This window comes from Pagrus major, chromosome 15 (genome assembly GCF_040436345.1).
Source record: "Pagrus major chromosome 15, Pma_NU_1.0".
NCBI classification, from domain to species: Eukaryota; Metazoa; Chordata; class Actinopteri; order Spariformes; family Sparidae; genus Pagrus; species Pagrus major.
In genome coordinates, this window is record NC_133229.1 from 25,056,549 (window position 1) to 25,072,699 (window position 16,151).

Below are 16,151 nucleotides of genomic sequence, written 5' to 3' on the forward strand. Positions count from 1 at the left end.
TGACACACAGTCGTGACATATCGCCCACTCTATCTGAAGAAAAAGCCAAAAATCACTGAAAACTAGAAACCTGAAAAGAACTCTTAAGGCCTCCAGCGCTTTTCTCCAGGTTGAATATCTCAACATCCACTGGATGAATTGGGAGCAGATTGTAACGTGACGGGAAAAATGAGACCTTCCCCGTCTCTCTCGGTTGCCTACGAGCCTGTGGATGTTTTGTTGAAGTTGTTTAAAGCTGCTGGACTGTGGATTTCTTTGTGAAGGACTATCATTACTGGACTGGCATTACAACTGCATGCAGCAATCATTGGAAAAACGTTCGTTCTGGTAAAAAGAAATCTTAATGTGGGGCACCCCGGTAGCTCAGTTGGTAAAGCATGTGTCCCATGTACAGAGGCCCTGCCCTCGCTGCAGCAGCCCAGGGCTTGAGTCCGACCCGTGGCCCTTTGCTGCATGTCATTTCGCCTCTCTCTCATCCCGTTTCCCGTCATCTCTCTGAACTGTCCTGTCAATAAAGGGCAAAAAAAATAAAAAATAAAAAAATCTTAATATGCTCTGCTTCACTAGATGAGACTTTAAAGTGTGTGATTGTGTCAGATTGGGTGAGTATGGCGCCTCATCACTGCTCTGACTTTGCCGAGAGACATGACAGCACATTGACTCCAATCATGGCTTGCTGCTTTTCATGAACTGCATGACTGTGCAGTGGTGATTGGACGGGAGTGGCCAGAGATGAACTTCTGGGGTCAGGAGCTTCTGTGACATTCATCCAAATTAATGGGGCACAACTTAGACATTGTCAAACGCAAAGGCAACAAAATAATATTTGTATTCCCCAGGGGGCTTATGAGACATCATATATATATACATAGAGTGAGTTGAGCACATACTGTAAAGTTTATTTCACCTTTTATTTGCTCAGGAATTCAAGCTAACAAAAGTCTCACTGTATTTCACATAAGTCTTCTTGACAGATTCTGATTAATGGTGAATGTAAAGCTTGGATTACTTTGTTTAACAGAATGTACAGGGTTAAGGTAATCAGCTGTTAAATGTCAATTAATCATTTTTAAATGAAACTGCCGCTCGCCCAGTGTCAGCTGGGATCGGCTCCAGCCCCCCTGCGACCCTGCAAAGGATAAGCATTTACGGATGATGGATGGATGGATGGATGGATGCTCGTCCCCAGATTTCCATATATAGTATATCTGATTATTATTTGGAAAAATAAGAAAAAAATGTAGAAAAATGACATTTATTGATTTGGTGGGAATCCAATCCCCTTCAAATCCCACTGAGGCAATATTACATCAATCTAGAGCAATACTCCTGTTCGCTGTTATATAAACACATTCATTTACCATAATTCTTCACATTGTTACGAGCGTACACTACACTGTGTCAGGTTGCACCGGCCTGTCAGCGTCTGAGGGGTTTATGGCACAAGGCAACAAGCGTCACACTGTTCATCGAATAAAGTAAGGGGATTAAATATGTTTGGGGTCATTAAAATGTCACAGAGAGAGAAGAGGGAGATTAAAAAGTGTCACAGGGAGATTGTGACAGGGCAGGAGGAGAGAGAGGGGGGGGAGAGATAAGAAAGGGATTTAGAGAGCGAAGTGTTCGAACAGAGATAGAAGGAGGATCTCTCTGATTTCAAGAGAGTGAAAAGAAAGTGCGAATTGTGTGAAAGTGCAAATTTCTGCTGCAGGGTTATTATTGGAAGTCTCTTCTCAGGTTTGGAGGAACACCTGTTCAGAGCTGCCTCCAGGTATTACACTGCAGCAGAGGCGTACGCGTCCTAATGAATGTGTAGCGTGCCTCTTGAACATTTATGCAGTTTGTTGTTCTCTTGCTGAAAGTGTGCGTGTGCCTGAATATTTAATGTGTGCACACAGGCATTTGGGTGGTGTGACAGTATGCGTGTGTCTGATGCCACTTGAATACATGCGTTAAATTAATCACAAAATGAAGGCTTGTTGTCGTGGCTTTTATCACATTAACATGCCATTATTACAAAGAAGATTGACATGAACAAGTCTGAGCACATTTGTACTTTGACACTTTAATTAATGTTATGATAACTGCGCACATAGTTTGTTGTAAAAACACGTTTCCAGTTTGTCACATCAGTAGCTGTTTCCACTGTGTAAGAGAGACCCCTGCTGGCCACGACTGGTCACTGCAGCGTGATGACGCATTTCCGTTTCCGGTATAAACAAACAAGCCAATATGGCGGCTTTCTGTGTCAAATCGTAGAAACTTCTATGAGCATATATGAGCGTTTATTCACCCTGAACACATTTAACAACACAATGACTGAACCGAGCAGTGAGGGGGGTTTAGTTAGATATTACTGCACCGCCGGTAACGGGATGGAGCGGTTCTTAATGGACGAGGTGAAGAAGAAGCTGACAGCTGAAGACGTGAGTGTTTCCCAGTGACGGCAGTATCCCAGACTCCCTTTACAAATCGCTTGATTTTAAGAGTTGTTGTTTGAGGAGAAACTGACCAAACTTCGTGAAACGCCCGCAGCAAATTCTCAGCCATTGGTGCTTTCTTGTAAATTCGGCATTAAATACAATACGTAAAGATGTTTCTTTCCTTGTTAAACGAGTCAGTTTGTCGCGGCATCGCTGTAAAAAAGTACCGAAAAGTAGTTTTAGTTGGGATGTTGGACAGACATTCATTCCGGAGACATAAACATTTTTTCTTCATGCTGACTTGATTTTTTCTTCATATAAAATAGAAGAAGCAGTAAAATTTAATAAAAAAAGAGGTGTGTCTTAATTATCCTATTTAGTAATACAATTCGGCATTGGTTTGGAGTCACTGGGTCACAGGACGTGGAAGCTATTGATGAATCCAGTCATCTTAAAATCAGGTTTCAAGGTTTCTTTTTGGATTATTCAACGAGATACTACGAAATATTAAATATCCAATTAAATATTGGATTGATTTATTCCCCCTTTGGCTATAGTCTGTAAACCCAGACTTTAAACCTGTTCTTTTGTTGCTGTGTTGTGTACAGGTTTGTCAGATGCCAGGTAAAGTGTTGTTCAGCTCCTCTGCAGGGATCAACAGAGTCAGTGAGCTGAAGGCTGCAGAGAGACTCTTCCTCCTGCTCAAACAAGCCTCACCTGTGTGCCTGTCTGCCCACACCAGCCCAGGTACCTGCCTGATACATTAAATACACAGATGCATATCTTGACAGGTCATAAATTACTTGCCAGTCTTTCAGTTCTTGTGTGCCTTAAAAGTCTAATTCATATCTATTTTAATTTAATTAATCAGATCAATGCACAGTGCATAACCTTGGATGACCTGTTTTACATAATAATTCCATATCTCTAAAAATAAAATCCCAAAGAGAGACAAAACCACCCTGGATTTCATCTATTTTTGACTTGTATTGACTTTTGTGTTGTTTTCTCTCTAGCAAAGGCAGCCTCTGTGCTGCAGTCCAGACTGCTGGGTGACAAGAATCAGTGGACTAGTGCTGTAATGACCTGGAGCCGCCTGCAGGGGGAGTTGGCAGACAGAAGGACTACTGCCAACGCACCAAGCACTGTTGTGGAAGTGACGGTGGACAGAGAGGAGGGGAGAAGGAGTGAAAAGAAGGAGAAGTGCAACGAGGAGTCTAGAAAAAGTGCAGGAGGAGAGAGGGAAGAGAGTGTGAATGGGAGGCAGAGCAGTGGTGAACAAATTGGAGCACAGATGCTGGAAAAGAAGAGAAAGAGGGATGATGAAGAAGAGGAGGAAAGGAGGGGTGCAGCTCGAAAATCTAGTAGTGAGAAGAATGTAGAGAAAGAGAAGACGTCTGAGAAGGAAAGGACACCAGGACTGGACCTCAGTGTGGAAAGTAGCAGCAGAATAATGGATGGCATAGTGGAAGACTTTGCTGTAAAAAGTTTGGAAATTGGTAAAACATTTTTCAGCTTTTATTTCAACTTTTATAACATCAACTTTTAAGGTTATCAACTTTTCATTCCTGTTTTCGTCACCTCTTTATTTCCTTCTTGTGTTTTCCTTCATCCGAATAAAGAGAAGACGACTAGAAGAGGAGAAAAGACTCAACTGCAGCCCAGCAGGATCAAACCAGAGTCCTCTTCAGTTCCGGTGTCTTTTAGGATCAGCTGCAAGTGTACAGGATCTTTGTCCCGATACTTCAGCTCACAGGTAGAGGAAGTTATTTATGGACTGACACCTCCATTGAATATGGATGCCCATTTCTGAGTGTTACAGTGGACAATTTGTATCATTTAAAGCTTCTGTGTTGACAAACTGATGCCTCACGAAGCGCAGCTTTACCAAGATTATCAGAAGCTGACACAAAGGCCAAAAATAAATGTGTTTTATGTTTTTTGTTACTACATAACCTATACATCCACCTGTCATTGATAGTACCTTTTATTCACACTGCTTAGTTCAGGGAAATATTGTATGTTTGCATGCTGTTTCTAATATAGGAGGTGAGCAAAGTGATTGGAGTAGGTCTGAGCAGACAGCTGGGCTGGAAGACTGATCTGAAGAATCCACAGCTGGAGGTAAACTATTTTACTGTTTTAATAATCTTCCTGATTATATTGATCTGTGGCTATAAATAAGTAAATACTCCTTCTTTGGATAATGATGTCGCCTGTCTTTTCAAATGTTACATCATGAGTTGTTTACTCTTTCCTGCAGGTGAATGTTTATTTGAGTGATGACCACTGCCTGATGGGGATTCCACTAACAAGGTTATTGACAGAAACACTCTCTCTCCATTCAACACTTATTACTAATGACTGAATGCTGTCCTCTTGGCAGAACAAATTAATTTTATACATAGTCATAATTTATAGATCTTCTCTCTGTTTCCTTCAGGTTACCTCTGGCTAACCGGAGCTACATTAAAACCACAGGACTGAGGTCTACTGTAGCCTGGGCTATGACCTCATTGGCTCAGATACAGGTAATAACACACACAGGTGCCCTGTCCCTGCTGCTGCAATGTTTATCTGTGAAGAAACTACTTTATTATGTTTATGCTTTTATGCATGCAAAGCGAATGGCGTTATTATATAATGCAAGCAAGGCCCTTTATTTTGTCTTCTCAACCAGTCCCCTTAAAAGACAGGACAGTGTAGACTCATTAAATGTGGCCACTGAGCCTTAAAGCTGTCCTCATTTCCAAACTTTTAGCATAATGTTTGTTGTCTGTAACTTGACAGTCTGTGTGCCAAAGCATTTGCATGCACATCGGTCAGAATATGATGTAATACTGCCCTTCAGTAACAGTCATGCCGTATGTTATCTCCTGTTTCCCAGCCAGGCTTCTGTGTGGTCGACCCGATGTGTGGGGTGGGAACCATCTTAATAGAAGCAGCACAGGAACACAAGGTCAGAACGGACATCTGCACAAAGTTCCTGTATGTCTGTCAAGTTTACAAATGTCTGAAAAGTAAACTTCAGAAAGCTTTGCAATTAGACAAAATCTATAAAACATTTGAAAGTGTGTGTTTTTGGAAAATACATATAAAGATTAATGTCTTGTGTCTACTTTTATACCACTATAATAACCTGTTCTGTCTCTCTGTTCTTCAGGCTGCCCGTTTCCTGGGTGTGGACATTGATGATGGACAGCTACAGAAGGCCAATGAGAACATAGCGTTTGCCGAGCTTGGAAACAGAATACATCTGCTGAAAGCTTCATCTATGGGTAGAAAACCTGCACAAAATGATGACTAGAAAATGTTAAATGCATGTCATTAAACCTTTTGATTTTGGCTTTAAGCTAAGGTTAATTTCCGGAGAGACGGACACCTGGTGCCCCAGTAGTCAAAAATTAAACCTGCCTGCATGTTTCTTTATGTTTCAGTAGCAATTACATATGTAGAGTGCCATAATGTGTACTTCTGAAACTAATTTTTCAATTGCAAGTCTTTATTTAGCTCACCCATGTTTCCGGTGGGATCAGCGACTGGGGGTTGAGTGTGGAGCCTGCTTTGCTGTCATGTATCAAATTACCTCTTGGCTCTTCTCTCCTCCTCTGTGTATGCAGTGCTGCCTCTGCCCAGTGCCAGTGTAGATGCTGTAGTCTGTGACCTGCCATTTGGAAGGAAGTTTGGCACCAAAACAAACATGGCTGCCAACCTGCCACTCATCGTCACCGAGATGGAGAGGTTTGTGCCTCTGTGTGTCTGTTTCCATTGTTTCTGTTCAGTGATTCAGAAAATGTTGCTCATTTTTCTATGTGTGTTCGTACATTGTGCATAAGTAAATCTCATTTTAATTTGTCAATAGCAATTAGGTATGAAAAATCTATCCAAGCAATTATTACCAACTATAAGTAATTTAATAATAATGTTTTTGTGTCTAGGGTCCTTTGTCCCGGTGGTACTTTGGTTCTCCTTCTGAGCCCTCAGTTATCCTGTCAGCTGAAGAAACTCCTGCTACAGCAAGACACAACGTCTAACCAGGAAACAACACCTCAAACTGGGACACAAGGCTGCCCAGCTCCTTCACTATCTCCCACAAGGCAGCAGACTTTCCAAATCCACCAGGGGATCAATTCCCGGCCTACCCAGAAAACGGGCTGTCAGTCTGGGCTACAACACAGTCTGCCTCCTCCTCTCTCCTCCCTGAAGCATCAGACAACTCTGAGAGTCAGCTTAGGCCTGATAGATGGACTAATCCATAAATATGTCAAGACAGACACTTGATCAGTGTTGGTGGAAGTTACATTTCAAATTAATTTGTTACTTTTCTTTGTAACCTATAATGAAAATATGTTGAACTATAGTTTGTTTTCTCTGTTTCCCTTCTGTTTTCTATTGTAAATGATATAATGAAATATATTTTTTGAAACAATGGAATTTTAAGTGTTTGAGTTTTGAAGTTCTTTGAGCTATGGATTGGAAATGTTGCCTTTCCAGATATAAATCCTTTTCCATCCTCCTATCCTACATTTAATTTACACTGAAATCATCTTAACTGCAATTGAAAGCACCTTACTTAAGGCACAGGTCTTGGATTGTACTTTTAAACGATTAACCTGGACTGATTCTCATTAAGTTATTATGTTCTTAGTAATTCCCAAAACTGTGCCAACTCCCTCCCTTAATACATTTTGTTGCTCTTTTGAGTATTAATAATACTAAGACAATGTACAGTATGCAGGGCTCCAGACTAACTTTTTACACTGGTTGTAACTTATTTAGGTGTAGCAGCACATAATTTAGGTGGACCTAAGAATACATTTAAATTAAATCTCTATACACATCATATAAATGATTGTAAAGAGGAATTAAATCACAGAAGAAGAAGACATGGTGATAACTTAAATGTGTGAATAATAAACTTTACAGTGTTTAAGGAAGATACATGCCATCACATGCGACGGTGTGGCTTCTAATTGATTTTGAGCAACAATTACGGAGGATACTTTTGGTCATATTCAAATTTTACATTTTCAATTAGCTTTTTCTTTTTTAATTTTGTCCTGATTATTCTTTGTAGTGTGGTATGATAACAATCTTTTTTTATTTGAGCTTTTTTAATTTTCTATTTGGACTTTTAACTTGAATTATGACCTAACATATCCTCCATACACAGCGAGGGCTATGGCACATTTACTATTTGCTACACAGACAATACTTAGTAGGATCAACTTGATGTTTTGGTCTTTTGTTGACAGTGAGGAAGCTGTAGAATGACACTAGTTTATCCTGTGATTGGACTGAAATGGCAACTGTAAAGTTTCTTATAATGGGACTTTCATTTAGCCTGTAACATGGACCCCGATAGGCTGAATCACAGTGTTGCCATCTGCCAATGTTTAGCCCTGCTTAGCCCAGTTTTATACAGTGGGGCCAGACGAGGCTACACAGGGCTTAGTGTTTTCATGAAGTTACTCACTAGCTATAAACTGTGTTTTTGCTGCCTGTTCAGGTTACAAAACATGGCTTCACGTTGTATAGTGCTGGAATTGATCAGGTGAAATCAATCAATATGCATTAAAAATAGGTGTATGGTGGTTTAAATTTTAACCTTCACAAACAAATTAACAAGTTACTAATTAGTTTTTTATTTGTTATTTTATCACCACATTTATCTCATGAGGCCAGCCTCAGACTCAGCTGCTCCATCTCCCTCTCCAGACTCCATGGAGAGGCTACGCCATGATGTCCACTGCGCATGCTCATTGCGCAGTGGAAGCCATGTTGGAGCTACATTGGAGTCGGGCTAGGATTTTCTGACGCCGTATGTTTTTCTTAAAAATATCTGTTTTCACGTATCGTCGGGGCTCGTCAACCGTGCGCGATCGGCGCCGTAACAGGCCGTGGATATGATGAACTCCAGTGTCGACCTGTCCCGGCGGAATCCGCAGGAGGATTTCGAGCTGATCCAGAGGATAGGAAGCGGCACATACGGAGATGTGTACAAGGTAAAACTGCAGTGAGGGAAGCACTTGCGGAGTTCCATTGTCGGACACGCATTGGTTAGACATTAATAGCATTTCTTTGTAGCTCATCGGGGGGGTTTGACATAACAGCAAGGAAACAAATGATATCGCCCCAGTTAGCTTGTTTTCTGAGTTGGGGTGTCTCTCTTCGTGTTGATGTTTACTGATGCAGCGTTTAATCTGCTACTCTTGCTCTCGATTCCATTGTCGGACAAACAGCCAAGGGTGTTTTTTTTTTTTTTTTTTGTGTTGGCTGTTATTGTTTTGGCCTCCTCCCCCCCCCCCGATTGTGGAAATCAGGATTAGCAATGAAACACTGCACTTTACAGTAGAAAGAAATCATAAATAACAATATGCTAACGCTAACGTTGACTGTATCCAGGACTCGGGCTCACAAATTTTGATTTTGTTGGACAGAAATCATATTTTTGTACGCTTTAAGTGTGGGTTGTTAGAAGGATTGTGCGACATGTTTATTAGCATCGTTTAACTAAATATAGTGTTGATTATCTACCGTTAATATTAAAGAAGGACGGATGACTGAGACGTGTCCGATAATGGACGTGTAGCCGCTAGCTGTCCGAGAACGGACGCAGTTGACCCGATAGCAACTCGAAGCTAACCAGGCTTCTGGCAGTTTCGTGGGAACATTGTGACAAAATGACAACAAGCAGCGACTTGTTCCGCGTACTGGGACACACACGGAACCAGAGACGACCCAGTAGGTTCGCCATTAACCAAAATATCTCCCAGCTTTCGTTAAATTTAGTTAAAACTGTCTCCGCTGGCCGTGACAGGGACTGACAGCTGGAAATCCAGTTTGGCTAAAGCGCTGAGGGCTGAACAAGCTACAACAACAACAAGCACAACTTCAACACCCCTCACTGCTGTTATTCATGTTTTAACACCAGTAAGAAGCACTAACAGTTCATAAAGAACCGGGATGTTAATGTGAATGCAGACTGTCTGATTTATGTCGCGTTATAAGTGTTATCTTGTGTCGTACACTTCACTGAGGGCCTGTGCTGGGAGCAGACAGCCTGCATCCCTGAAGGAAATGAACTTCGTGAATTACAACCCAACTCCAGCACAGTCACTCTGGCTGTGACCGTGTTTATTACACTGTGCAGTCATCATCATATAACACACAGTTTAGTAGAATATAACAACGAAACTGTGTCATGTCATGCAAAATTTATACTCTCACAGAAAACAGTAAAGTAATGATGCAGAACATAAAAACAAATGCCAGCATGCAGGATGGATCTGTGCTGGATTCACTCTGAGGCTGCACAAAAAATCATTATGTGATCATTTTGCACATTGTTATCATACTTGCCAGCCTTGAGACCTACAAAGTAGGGAGGATTTTGAAACCAAAGCAGGGGATTCTGGGTGATGTCCCCCTGATTTTTCTAAAATTTAAGTACTATGAAAATAACAATGTTGAGTACAATGCAGCAAATAATTTTAATTTTACTTTTAATTCTCAGGAAAGACACAGAATAATTCACCCTTCTGTGCAAGCAGTATCACTTTTCAATCAATCAATCAGTCAATCAATCAACCTTCAATTACATAGTGCCAATTCACATCAACAGTTATCTAATAACACTTTCCAATTTGAGCAGGTCTAGACTATACTCTTTGATTATTTTTTTTTTACACAGAACCAACAGTTCTTCTTTTAATTCATTCATTCAATTTTGCCCCAGCCCCATAAAATCTGTGCACGCCACTGCCCTGTGTTTGTGCGACCCCTATGACTGACAGAAAAGTCCATACGGCAGATTTTACAGCCCCTTTCTTTTAAAACTCTACATAAGAGACAGGAATTTTTTATCTGTCCAGGGCGTTTGAAATGTGTTTAAATATTCTTTCTCTACATTTCCCTGTCCGTCTGTCACTCACTGAGGAGGCAGCAGAACAGTTGACTTGCTCTAGTAGGGAAAAAGTGTGAAAATGTGTCATAAATCAGGAGAAACATGGGAGAGTTGGGTCCTGAAAGGAAAACGGGAGAGGGCAATGAAAAGCAGGAAAAATGGGAGGGTTGGCAAGTATGATTGTGATTTGATTCACGATTGCGAGTGATTATTTTTGCATCACTATTTTTATTTTAACTGAGAAAAACTGTTAAAACCATGATGATGCGACATTTTATGGGGTCTGTGACAAACAAACCCAGGACATCCCTGCAGCACTACAGCCTCTTATTACAGTATATTGCTGTTTTGTCACATATTTGTCCTTTCTCAAAGGTGACATGTGTTGCTTTTTTCAGGTTCATATTTTAATTTGGATTACTGCTAGAATAGATGAACATTATTCTACATAGATTCATATGTTGTGTCAGCCTTACCTGGTTTATTTGCACATCGGCTCTCATAGTGTATCAGTCCGGTTCAGGACGATAAACATCCACACTCTGTAGTTGTTTGTGCTGCCGTCCCAAACAACTGCAGGAATTTAATTTCACCGCCGTGTGAGGGAGAGGCTTTTGGCAGTCTGGAAATTCATTAAACGCTTTAATAGGAGTAGATGATGTTTGGTTAACCTCCAGGCTCTTTGTGGTAATTACAGGAATATAAATGTATCCTCTAGACTGGAGACGGGACAGATTTCCAGACTTGGTGAATGCATAGATAGCGCCATTAATTCCCAAAGAAGTGCATTCGAAAACACTCTCTCTGTCATTATTTGTTCCCTGTTTTGTGTTTTACATATTGTATCCCTCCCTGCTGCAGCTAATCTAGTTTGTTTCTAATTTGGGTTCGGTATCTTACCTTGTTGCACACACATACAGTAGATCTGACAGCATCTCTTCAGCAGGCCAGCAGCTCGAAACAGCCTGCTGGACCTGTCACAAACAGTGAACAGCTGATTCATGTGCACTAATGTGAAAACAATTGTACGGAGCAAAAATATTTATTTTATTTGACATAATCATAACAGAGTTATTGTTAAGGATTCCTTATTTTGCCGACAGTCGATACATCCTCTCATAAAGCTGATATACTGTAGATGATTATAATGTAGCTGATGCTGTAGTTCATAAACAACAGCGGCTTTGCTGAAGGACTGGGGGCTCAAACCTGAAACCTCTGGATTAAAGGATGTGCTCCTAAGCACCAGGGCACTCGGTAAACCACATTGATGCCTATATTTGGTTCTACCGCTGTGTGAAAATCTGTGGCTTGCATAGGAATGTGTTAGCAGGAAAGCTTGTGTGAAGCTTGTTTTCTCCTCTGTTTGTAGCCCTGCCGCTTTGTCCGTATCACTCAGAAACTGATGGAGGCTTCTTTACCACGAGATCACGCGTTCGACTCCTCCAAGAAAAGGGCTGATAGGTGACAAACTGGTGTCTTTGATGTTTGAAGTACCAGTATTTGTGTAAGCCACCAAATACATTCACAATGTAAATCAGAATTCACCACCTAAATTAAGACAAAAATCAATTCCTAGTTGAGATTTTTCCCAGAATAATTTGTGAAATTAAAATATTGGACAATACCAACTGAGCAGTTTGACTTCTCATCATGCTGTAAAGTGTCAATAACACCAACTAGACATGTTCACATCAGAAGTTGCCTTAGACTTTCTCGTTGCCCTCCATATTTGAAGAAAATCAAATGATAGTGGGTCAGGGCATATTTAATAACATTTCATTTTCAAAAACGACTACATCAGAAAAGGAATGGGATTAAGTATTGAAAGGTCAATATATCGTACTACATTTGGTTATTGATAGTGTTGTGTTTGGATTGATGTTACAGTAGATCGTCCTCAAAAATTTGTCAATGACAGAAAATATTTGGTAAACATGACCCCTGGTTCACATGTAATTCAGCCGACTGTATCCCATTTTTTTAACCTGCGTTAGGCTGCTTCTCACTATTTTTGGCCAGCAGAAGACACCAGTTTGTTTCAATTAAACTTAAGAATTCCTGCAACATGATGACGGTAAACTGTATGCTGATGTTTACCTATTGGACTGCTGTGTGATACTTCAAACTAAAGGAAGCCAAACAGACTGGAGAAGGGAAATATCGGATGTTGATGAGCCCGGTTCTCTGCCAAAGGCCAGCTCGCATGCTGATGTTAATGATACAATTTAATATTGATTCGTCACTTTATGTGGGCAGAGTAGAGAAGTGAGAACGCCAGTATCAGCTTGATATGTGTCTCTATAGCTATGAAAACCTGCTCCAGGGGTTCTGGTGTAATAGCAGTCTTCACTCAAGGCCAAGTATTTACCGATACACAGGATCTGACGTAACTATGTTTAAAGAGGATGACTGGCTCGGTTTCTCAAGGTGACTGTGCTTGTGGCTTCGGATTGAGGAAGTGGAGGCAGACGACGGCCTTCGGTTGGGATAGAGATCTGTTAATGACAAATCAATTTCAGCAGAAGCAGTGTGTGTGCTCTAGAAACATCACAGCCATCTGGGTATTTTTGGAGTTTACGTAAGGGCCAAGCAATGCTACCGGTCTTTCTGTATGCCATCAGTTTTTTGAAGTTTTTACCAGCACAGCCAGCCAAATATCCCAAAGCTGATGCGGTTATTTCAGACATGTAATCGATAAAAATAACATGAGGAAACGGAACTTCCTGTTCAGTTCCCCCAAAATTGAATTGAAATCTTATCATTAAATCAATTCTCATTTAAATCATAAGACTTTGGTGCTCCACGTTACTTTATAAGCCTGACTTCATAATGACCAAAGCCATGTTTAGTGGCTTAACATGCATTCACGAACCTCTAATGCCTACATTTAATATAGGCTAAGACTCAACTACTTAACGGTGGTAAATGTTGTGTCGGTAACAATTTCCTCTGGCCTGACCTGTGTGTGTGTGTGTGTGTGTGTGTGTGTGTGTGTGTGTGTGTGTGTGTGTGTGTGTGTGTGTGTGTGTGTGTGTGTGTGTGTGTGTGTGTGTGTGGCACAGCTGGGCAGCTGTGGTCCAGGAATGCAGGAATCTTCACTTCCTCCGTGTGTGTGTGTGTGTGTGTTCATGTCCTATTGTTCCACACTAGTCGCACATACACACAGAAAACCAGATGATTGTATCGTCACATGCATAGACACACATGCACAGATGGCTGCAGAGTCACAATTAAAGCGGCTGCCCCACAACCATCCTGTTTTTGTCACTGTTCCTCCACTTGTTTTGCTCACTGAGGTGAATGCACAGACCCTGGCCTTCCTTCACAAAAGCTCTGGTTGTTGAAAATAGGGTTGGACGATAAAGCAATCTTGATATTGGATCGTTATAAAATTTATGTCGATAACGATGATAAACTTTGACATTAATTACTCAACACTGATAGATCTAACAGCCTACCACACAGCAGAAGTAAACGTGACAACAGCCAGTCAGTCTGAAAATTTGGGTTTGCACACACCCATTTCCTATTGCAGAGCATTGTTTTAGCTACCAGTGAAGAAAGTTGGTATAAAAGAGGATGTTCTCTGGAAAGGGACAAAAAAAATTATGGAACCAAAGTACACAAAAGCAACCCTGAAAGTCAACTCACAATATCCTACAAAGACGAGGAAATTGGTGCCAAATAAAAGGTATGGTGTTGATCTGGATAAAGTTTTTCTCATTATATTAAACAATCCGAGATATCGACATCAGAGAATGATGAATGCATCAAAATCAGATGTATTTAGGTGGCTTGTATCTGAGTGAGTCTGATGTGATGTGGATCCAAATAAAGAGCTTAAGGATTTTAATATTTTATTTTTTTGTATTGAATTAGGCTTGATTGTATTAAAGAGGACTCCCTGGCCTTGGTGGAGGAATGTTTTTCTGTTAATAAACTATATTCTAAAGTTTAACTGATGAAGCCTCCGGTGTCTTCAGGACTAAGTCATTATCAGGATACTCTGATCACGATCAGAGCCACAGCCCCCCCTACCTGAAATCCTCTTTGGCTTCAGATCCAGATGGTAAATTTAGCTCCATATCCTGGCATTCTAGTTTTCTGTTCGTCAAGTACAGTTATGTGCTGAGCAGGAATTTATCTCTCTGCCGTTGGCGCAGTTAAATATTGGTAACTTGGATAGCTACAGTGGGTTAATGACATGGTGTGGTGACATGGGACAAAACCAGATGTGCCTGTAAAAATGGTCTTCAGGAGTCCTTTTACATTCAGGCAGTGTATTAAGTATTTAATCTGAGATGCCCAGTGTACACTTACTTTTAAGTCTTTTGATTATCATTGTAAATAAAAAGTCACCATTAATTTTAGTCGATTGTTATCTTTTGTCTAAAATTTCACTTTGCAGATACATTCACAGCCAAATGTGAAATATTTTATAACCATTCCTCTGCACTGACTGTCACGTCAGACATGTCTGACCTCCCCCTCAAAGCACTTACTGTATGTTAACTACGTAAACAAGTGGCCAGGACAGTGTGGTTCCCATTAACTTGGGCCAGCCATTTAAAGTACAGTCGAGCCATGTTAATGAAGTTTAATAAAAGGTCCTGTAGCTTGTGTTTGCTCCTGTATTAAATGATTAACAAAATGTCTGCAGGGGGAAGCTGTTGGACTGCAGTGCAGGCTGTGAATGGTATGACATGTCTCTGCAGGGTGGGTCAGCACACAAAAGAAATAGTGGTGCAACAGGTGTTAGTGGGCCTTCCCCCGATAACAATCTTGTTTACAGCACTTGAGTTGCAGCATTTGAACTGGAAAACCTCCACTCAGCAGGTTTTACTCTTCTGAATTAGAGGAGCTGGGTTCATTCAGTCTAACAAGGGAATTCCTCTAATTAATCGGACTAAGTTCCAGCTTGTATTAAAAGCCTATGAAAAAAGTGGAGCCACTTATTAATGCCTTATCGTGACAAACAGGAGATAACATGAAGCATGTTAACGCATGACAACTAGATGGCTTTAAAGTATTTTTGCCGGGGGGTTTTAATCACAGTTGGGTGTCTTTCGGATGGCTTGACAAGTACTATATAGATTTGTATTTCTGCCAACATGTTTAGGTTGAGAAGCTGTACTGAACTTTGGGATGTTGATGAGTTTTTGAGTTTTCAGTTCAGAGCCCATCTGAAGCTCACTCTTTCAGCCTTTTTCTTTCTCTAACATAATATTTATAAATGCAAAAATACAAATAAGTCCTCTTGGATGAGGATCTGTTTTGGTGGCCAAGTATTTTGAGGACAATCGCCGGGTTTCCGTCCAAATTTATCACGCGTTGTAACTGAATTTCAAGAATATTGCCAAAGGAAATGGCAAATGAATGATTGTTTCCATTCACTACCATTTTGTGATTATTAGGAGTTGGTTCATTGAGATAATTGGTAAGTGGTACCAGTTCTCCAGTTGAAAAAAAACATAACAAGCCAGTCGAACCTCAAATGGAGAAAATTGATATAGAAAACACTAAAAAGATACATCTTCCCCCTGTTTCCTGCCTGCCTCTAGAAGCTGTCCTATCAAATTAAAGGCCTAAAAGCCCAGATCATTACCTGTAAAGAAAAGATATAACATTTCTTTTTGTTTCATGTATTAATGTGAGGAAGTTCTTCTCTCAGAAGCAGAAACAGCCAATCACTCTTGCGTGTTAAATGTTCGCTTCCTCAGAACTAACTCGGGGAAAGGTGTTTCCATCTCTCATTAAGTGCACTAACTCTTCTATGAAAAAGGCAAAAACCACCTCAAACAAGTGTTAAAATTTTTTGT

At 40.6% G+C, this 16,151-nt stretch overlaps 2 protein-coding genes across 5 annotated transcripts in view; both read left to right on the forward strand.

The window, feature by feature from the left end:
* Positions 1-2,241: 2,241 nt before the first annotated feature.
* On the forward strand, positions 2,242-6,852 carry thumpd2 (THUMP domain containing 2). The gene is made up of 11 exons (XM_073482074.1): positions 2,242-2,426; positions 3,032-3,170; positions 3,440-3,922; positions 4,046-4,179; positions 4,470-4,547; positions 4,687-4,739; positions 4,867-4,954; positions 5,311-5,382; positions 5,587-5,701; positions 6,044-6,164; positions 6,362-6,852. The coding sequence occupies exons 1-11, from the start codon at positions 2,268-2,270 to the stop codon at positions 6,702-6,704; spliced, it is 1,785 nt and encodes a 594-aa protein (XP_073338175.1). The 5' UTR covers positions 2,242-2,267; the 3' UTR covers positions 6,705-6,852.
* Positions 6,853-8,195: 1,343 nt separating this feature from the next.
* The window catches only part of LOC141009132 (mitogen-activated protein kinase kinase kinase kinase 3-like), a 40,026-nt gene continuing 32,070 nt past the window's right edge, over positions 8,196-16,151 (forward strand). For 2 of the 4 annotated variants that reach the window (XM_073481568.1, XM_073481571.1), the window contains exon 1: positions 8,238-8,428. In XM_073481568.1, coding sequence (XP_073337669.1) covers positions 8,330-8,428 — 99 coding nt within the window. In that variant the 5' untranslated portion in view covers positions 8,238-8,329. Of the gene's footprint in view, positions 8,429-16,151 lie in introns of all 4 variants that reach the window. The other 2 variants (XM_073481569.1, XM_073481570.1) reach the window with 2 other exon arrangements.

What these genes read in the sequence shown, in the direction of transcription:
- thumpd2 (XM_073482074.1), top strand. Translation starts at nt 2,268, where the DNA reads ATGAGCATATATGAGCGTTTATTCACCCTGAACACATTTAACAACACA. An exon ending in ATGGGGATTCCACTAACAAG is followed by an intron (nt 4,740 to 4,866) that starts GTTATTGACAGA and finishes TGTTTCCTTCAG; the next exon opens with GTTACCTCTGGCTAACCGGA. An exon ending in CCTCATTGGCTCAGATACAG is followed by an intron (nt 4,955 to 5,310) that starts GTAATAACACAC and finishes CCTGTTTCCCAG; the next exon opens with CCAGGCTTCTGTGTGGTCGA.